This window comes from Megalops cyprinoides, chromosome 15 (genome assembly GCF_013368585.1).
Source record: "Megalops cyprinoides isolate fMegCyp1 chromosome 15, fMegCyp1.pri, whole genome shotgun sequence".
Classification (NCBI taxonomy): domain Eukaryota; kingdom Metazoa; phylum Chordata; class Actinopteri; order Elopiformes; family Megalopidae; genus Megalops; species Megalops cyprinoides.
Genome location: NC_050597.1, coordinates 2,020,001 through 2,027,500, shown reverse-complemented (window position 1 = coordinate 2,027,500; position 7,500 = coordinate 2,020,001). Strand labels below are relative to the sequence as shown.

At 45.0% G+C, this 7,500-nt stretch overlaps 1 protein-coding gene across 1 annotated transcript in view; it reads right to left on the bottom strand.

The window, feature by feature from the left end:
• The window catches only part of LOC118790265 (WD repeat containing planar cell polarity effector), a 51,088-nt gene that overhangs the window by 11,947 nt on the left and 31,641 nt on the right, over positions 1–7,500 (bottom strand). Inside the window, 4 exon segments of the mRNA XM_036547170.1 lie at positions 359–461; positions 3,624–3,687; positions 5,487–5,610; positions 7,273–7,461. Of these exon segments, the coding sequence (XP_036403063.1) occupies positions 359–461; positions 3,624–3,687; positions 5,487–5,610; positions 7,273–7,461 (480 nt within the window).

Here is a 7,500-nt window from a genome sequence, read left to right as displayed (position 1 = left end):
TACTTTTCTGCATTCTCCAGAAAGCTTAAAATTGCACTCAAGCCCGAATTAGACAAGCATGTTAAATGATAACTGTAAGGTGAACTAATGATAATTTTTCGCCCAACAATGGCTTTGGAAGGGAAGCCTCTCACTGACCGCTTTCCACTGGCGCGGACTCAATCCGTTTAAAGGGTCTGCTTCCCCAGTGAAGCTCATGGCACATCCCCATCCAAACCCACACAAACCAGCGAGGCTTTGCCCCAGCTGGCTCTACAGTCATGTCTAAGCAAAGTTTTACAGGAAAAAGCCTTGTTTAAAGAAAGAGAAGAGCTTTTATTTCCTTTCTTCAAATGTTCCGATCTCGGAGTTTTCTTACCTGGTCCGGTTGTTATGGATTCCGCATCGATTTCATTAGCCCTCTTCCTCGCCACATCAGCCAGCACCAATTCCCCCTTATCGCGCGCTACGTAATGGATGTCCTTTGAAGGTAAAGCAAAATAAGAGTTTAATCTAAAATGAATCTAGGCTCCAATGACAATAGCCCATTTTTTTTGTTGTGGCGTGTAAAAAAAAAAAAAAAAGATGAAATAACCTGTTTGAAGCTGACATCAGACAGCCCCAGATGAAATGCTCAGAACTTTAATTCAGTCAGGTTTCTTTCCTCCAACCTTACTAACCTCCGCTCCTGATTTTATCTTGACGTTTAAAAAAAACTGAGGAATACACAGAGGAATCTTTGTCACCTTACAAACCCTCTTGATGATGGAAATAATCCGTCACAGTTTCATTACAATATAAGAAAATGCAAAGAATAGTGGTGACATTATGCTATGCGTGTCCTTGGTTCCAGTATTTAACAACACATCCATTCAGTTTATATATTACAACTAACATCTTCTGGGCTCAGGTACAGTGCCAAGTAAGCCAGAAAGGTAGTGAAGCTTTCATCAGGTCAGGAAAATGTCTCTACTGCAATACATGATGTTAGGTCCAGCACCACTGGGATTGGGACTTTGAACGGAACCTTGACCCACACCTGGGCCTGGCATTGTCCCAACATGAAACATCAGACACTGTTGATCTCAGAGCGGACCCCACAGTGGGGGTGTCATCAGGGTGGGGTACTGCACCATCGCCCCATTTTTGGTGTCCGGAAGTAAAAAAAGAAAAAAGAAAAGAATTGGTCAAAAGTTCTGAGAGTGTGTAAGAAAGAAAGGAGAGGATGGAGTGGAGGAAAAGAGAATGTGAGAAGAATGAGAAGAACAAAAGCGATGAGTCACACAGGTAAAAAGGGAAACGCTGGGGAAGAGAAAGAGAAAGCTCTGGAATATATCAGGAGTGAATATGGGGACCTGCTGGCAGTCTGAGCCAGACACTTTAGAGAGAGACAGAGAATCAGACGACTGAGAGGGGACAGCCCCAATGCAACACATAAACCATCTGATATTACACTCTTATTCACGGATACTCACACACCACACAGGCTACGCGCTAATCTTATTTATTTAAGGGCTTTAAAGGCTCCAAATCCCAGTCTAAATCGGCTGATAAATCTGCTTTTACCATTATTTGGGTGGAGGGGTACAAAAATAAATAATAAAGGAGAGCCCAGCTGGGATGATATTTGGGTTCCAGTGAAATGAATTAAAAATGTCAGCACTGATGGAGCGCACACAAGGTGCCTGAGTAAGAGGGCACTACACCACACTCACACACACACTCACACACACACACACACACTCACACACACACACTCACACACACATACACACACACACACAAACACACACACACAAACAAACACACACACACACACACACACATACATACACACACACACAGTCACACTCACACACACTCACACACACACACACTCACACATACACACTCACACACACACACACACACACACACACACACACACACACACATACATACACACGCATACTCATACACATACACACACATACACACACACTCATACACATACACACGCGCACACACGCACACACACACACACATACACACACATACACACACACACACTCGCACACACGTGCACACACATACACACACATACACACACACACACTCGCACACACGTGCACACACATACACACACATACACACACACATATGCGCACACACAGACATACGCGCACACACACTCACACACATATGCACACACACACACACAGTAGCTAAAAGCAGTAGTTAGTTACCACAGCCAGGCCGAACAAGGGGAGAAAAGAAAATGTACGAGAACCATTAACGAACAAAGTGACGATTTCATTAAGCAATCGGAATTCTTATTTGATTACACATCACATAACAGCACACAGACACAGTGGTTGCTGACGAATGACCTAATTGGATATATTATCTGGTTGCTATCAAAGGGTAATTAGAGCTATAGAATGTCATCATTATGCAAAACACTCAGACAAACGAGCACCCATGGCCCCCCCCGCCACCCCCATTCCCTCCAGCACCCCCCCCCCCCCCTTCTCCCCGGACCAAAGTGTTTCCTTTGACAAAAGCTCTTTTTTGGATCTGTATTGTTTCTTTGAAAACAATGGAGCTGGTGGGGGACTGCCATGCTGGGCGGCTCGGGGGGGGGGGGGGGACTCTCTTGGTTTTGTCCGCCCGACCCCGCGTGACATTGAGGGGGTGAGATCTGACAGAACAAGGGGCCCACATGTGGGGGTCCCTGGGCCCGTGGTGCTCGCCCCCTTTTTCAGCGGGCAGGTTAATTTAACTTCTGTAGCTAATTAAAAGGGAGGGCAGCTCGTGAGGTGAAACGTCAATGCCTTCGGCTGGCACTCACTGCTCTCTTTGTTGTTTTAAAAGTGGCTGTGGGAGCGTTCATAATTTGTCACTTTCTTTTTTTTTTTTTTCCTACCCACTCTCTTTTTTCTCTCATGTCTCTTAAGTAACAAAACCAGGCACTTTCCTCTCTCTCTCTCTCTCTCTCTCTCCTCCTCCTCTCTCTCTCTCCTCCTCCTCCTCTCTCCCCTCTCACCCTTTCCCTCTCCCTCTTTCCGTCCTTCACTCTCTCCCCCCGTCCTTCTCTCCCTCTCCCTCTCTTTCTCTCCCCCGTCCCTCTCTCTCTCCCTCCCTCTCTCTCTCTCTCTCTTTTTTCAAGGTCCACAGGCCCAGCTCCACCTTTTCAGTTGGGGGTTTCAGCGGCGGTACTTAGAGGGGAATGAATTGGAATGGCTGCCATCAGAGTGACTGAGGGAGAAAAAGCACCCGGAGAGAGCGTAAATGGGGGGGGGTGTTGGCCGAGCATGGAGTAGGGGGGCCCAGCAAGGTTCGGATGTGCCATTTACCTCAGAATGAGCGGGAGAGTGAGAGAAGCGGAGAAGAAAGGACGGAGCTGAGGCCAGGAGAGGCATGAAAAGACAACCCCCACACACAGCCGCTGCTCCTGAGCTTTACAGGGGCGAAGCTGTACCCCTCACAGGGTCCGACGCTCACAGGGCAAAACAGCGTTTCAGACACCAGTAGATGATACAGGAAATATGCCAACATGAGTTTCCACGGCTCTTACTTTACGGAACCCAAAGTCCATCCTGGTAGTCTGGGTGAGCTCTGTATGGAGCTGGTAGATACATATTCACTTAACGAGATCCACTCACCATGAACAGGTCTCTTGCTCCTATGTCTACTGCGAGCAGAAATGCCTTTTCAAATCGCTGGTACCTGACAAGAGAGAATTTAAAAAGCAATTACTTCAGCATCTCCTTGTGGGCTTTCATTTCATTTGCAAGGATTTATAAAGACTAGCATTATGCATCCACTTTTTATAGATACAAAAACATACTGCGGTGATTTTGCTTTTGGTTAAATTCATTTCAAGGCATTGAAACAACGGTTAAAAAGAGAACAACGAAATCTCTGAGTGCCACATTCAACCTACACTGACCTGAGAGACATAAGAACAAACTACTGAACACAACTTTTTACAGTTTACCATTGGAAAATACTGCTTCCTAAGCTGGAAAATTGATGTTTTTATGTATTTATATGCATTTTTAGAGTACAGAAAACAAGAATATCAAACACAACTGAAAAGACGCAGTGTATCCAAAAAATAAAAAGACAGAAATGGCACCAGCATGCCTAAATACACACTTACCCACACACACACACACACAAACACACACTTTATAATAATTGACAGTTGCAGCCACTTTCCTCAAAACAGATTAGAGTGGAGAGACTGAATATCGCTTCAAAACAAGCAACTCAACTTTTACTCTGTGCAGCCAACATGAAACAAACAAACAAAACAAAGAAAATACAATTCGCATTTCATGTTGATGCGGACAAGAATGCAGGTGGGCGATAAGAATAGTGGCTTTAACTCCTGTCTAAGTCTCCGAGCCTGAAACTGCATCTGAATGCGTCTCAGAACATAAGCACTAAGTACAGCCAGAAGAAAGAACAAGACTGCTGTTTAAAGACGTGAGGCTTTAATATAATAAAGAGCTGGAGCTTTAAAAGGGAAAGCCTGTTCTGAGAACACAGTTGGTGGAGAACATGGAGAGTGCTTGCACACACAGAGGTGTTTTGAAGGCAGGAACATTTGAAGGAAGCGTTGGATCAGTGAATAATTACAGTGTAAATCCTGAACTTGTACTGACGGATTAATGGTGCCAACTCCATGCAACCTTATTAGCACTGATCAAAAAGATTAACACTTGTTTTACCAACAAAATAATCCCGTTTTGTATTTAATTAATCATTGTTTTATGTTATTTTTGCCATTTTTAAAGCATACAGATAACAATATATGACGATGAAATTCCTGGCCACTATCAGGTCCCATGTTTTCATTAATCTGCCAGGATGGGAACAGTGTGTTGGTGATTATTGGTGCACTGGGGTGATTACTCTCCAATAAATGGCAAGTCGCTTACTTCCCGTTATTGGGAAAAGGGAAAATATTGCCTTTGTAGAAGCATAGGAGACCAATGAGCTGCGAATTGTGCTGCTGATGTCCTTGGTGTGTGTGTCTGTGTGTGTGTGTGTGTGTCTGTGTGTGTGTGTGTGTGTGTCTGTGTGTGTGTGTGTGTGTGTGTCTGTGTGTGTGTGTGTGTCTGTGTGTGTCTGTGTGTATGTGTGTGTGTGTGTGTGTCTGTCTGTATGTATGTAAGTGTGTGTGTCTGTGTGTGTGTGTATGTGTGTGTGCGTGTGTGTGCGTGTGTGTATGTGTGTGTGTGTGTGTGTGTGTGCATGTGTATGTGTGTGTGTGTGTGTGCGTGTGTGTGTGTGCATGTGTATGTGTGTGTGTGTATGTCTGTATGTATGTATGTATGTATGTATGTGTGTCTGTCTGTATGTATGTAAGTGTGTGTGTGTGTGTGTGTGTGTATGTGTGTGTATGTGTGTGTGTGTGTGTCTCTGCGTGTGTGTGTGTGCGTGTGTGTATGTGTGTCTCTGCGTGTGTGTGTGTGTGTGTGTGTGTATGTGCCTGTGCGTGTGTGTATAGTGCGTACCTGAGCAGGTGGTGGAAGAATCTGCGGGCGTACTTGCTGATGGGGTCTCGGTACTCCAGCACCACGGTGTCGGAGAGGGGCCGGGACGGGGCGTAGAACATCCCCAGGGCGGCCTCCAGCTGGGCTGAGAGGGGACACAGAGCCGGCCGAGGTGAACAGCCAGCAGTAAACCAGCACTCTGAATCCACTCCATCCCTTGGGCACTGGGTCAAAGCTGAAGGGTTTGGCCAAAGCAGGAGCCACTCATTCAGAGCTCTCTCACACTCCACATCAGACCCCAACAAACACAGATCAGGAGGTTCCTACCGGCCAGACAACTGTCTCAGAACTGGAACAGTGTTCTTATTTTGAGTTATGAGTTATAACAAACTCACCTGAGCCTACCCTGCACAATATTTACATCATAAAGAGCATGTTAATAGCAGAAGTGTAGTATTTCAGGCAGAATGTGAATTGTCTTTTTTTTCTAAAATGTTCAGATAAAAACAGTAATGACAGGAATATTCAATGTTAAAAATGTCTCTGCAAAATTTCATGTTGTCCAAAGTTTGGCCTCGCTTCCTGTGAAGCCTAGAATCTCTGACGCTCTTCCTGCTTCCTTCCATAAAGCTATTGTTCCAGCCACCCATGTAACCACTCTGCATCTGGTCTGGGCCTTATCTAAGAGTAATAACAAATGTACATGCAAATAGCTAAACTGATTGAATTCAGATCTGCCTAGCTACTAAAGTCGCAATGCTTGAATTAACTCACCAAGTGATGGAATCAAGACAGCAGCAGCCATTGCCATAATTAATATCTCACTGTAGTGTGAAAATAAGTTTTTTTTTTCAGCTTGGGCTGTATGTGTTGCAATTTGAGGAATCAGTATACATCATTTTATGATTTATGATTATGTGTTATATCTGTGATATCTGTGTTTCTGCAGATAGATGAAAAAACTGAAAATGCAAAATTGCATACATAGCAAAAGAAATCAAAATATCTTAATAAAAAAGTGAATGAACTCTACATTCCATTATGGTAACATTTGTGTTTTACATGAAAGATGGTTTAAAATAGCCTTTTGCCATTAAAGTTTAGTTGTATTCATACTCTACTTAAACCATAATACCAAACATTAATTTTGAAACCACTGCAAACCACTGTATAATAAATGGCCACATTAATGTACATTCAGGTCCTGCAGATAAATCAGCGGAGCTTCAGTTTACAGAAGCTGCTTTTACAGTTGACAGTAAAAATGTATTTCACGATCCGTGATAGAGAATTACACTGCACTAAAACTTTGCAGCAACAGAGCCATGAACTACACTAAAGGACTGATCGTGGTCAGAGGGAAGGCCAATCACACAAGGCACTTGACCCATCTGAGAGAGAGCCGTGAGGGAACGCATAATCTTCAAGTGTATTCTGAGCTATCAGAGACTGGGAGTCCATTCTGGGTCACTCCGAGCAATAAGCACCTGTCACCGCTCTATACGCTATTCAGACTCGATGTCACTCAACTAAACAATGACGTTACCGCAAAACTAGGCCGTAAATGGAACTTGCCACCCAACTGAATAAAAAAAAAAAGACCATTAACTGATTGTCATGGCACTGACAGGAGTGAATGTGAAACATCTCAAAGCGTTAGAAGCCCTCGAACCGGTTCCCGCTCTTTAACAAAGGTTCAGGGACCGCAGCCAATCACAGCTGGCACAGCGAGCTCAAACGAAGACACGAGGTAATTATAAAACGGCGTGGAGCTGGCGGCGGGGACGGCGGACGCAGGCGGCCCCACCTTCTCGCTCAGCGGTCAGCTCCAGCCGCAGCAGGTGGTCAGCGATGGCGGTCAGGGACCGGTAGCACTCTGCTCCCATGGTGCTCCAGTCCATGGCTCCCAGCAGGCCCAGCACCTCCTCCACCTCCCCACACCTCAGCCGCTGCTGAAGCAGCTCCACCGGGCCCAGCTGACCCCCATTCAGCGCCCCTGGATCAGTGGAGAGAGACAAACATTACATATATTACA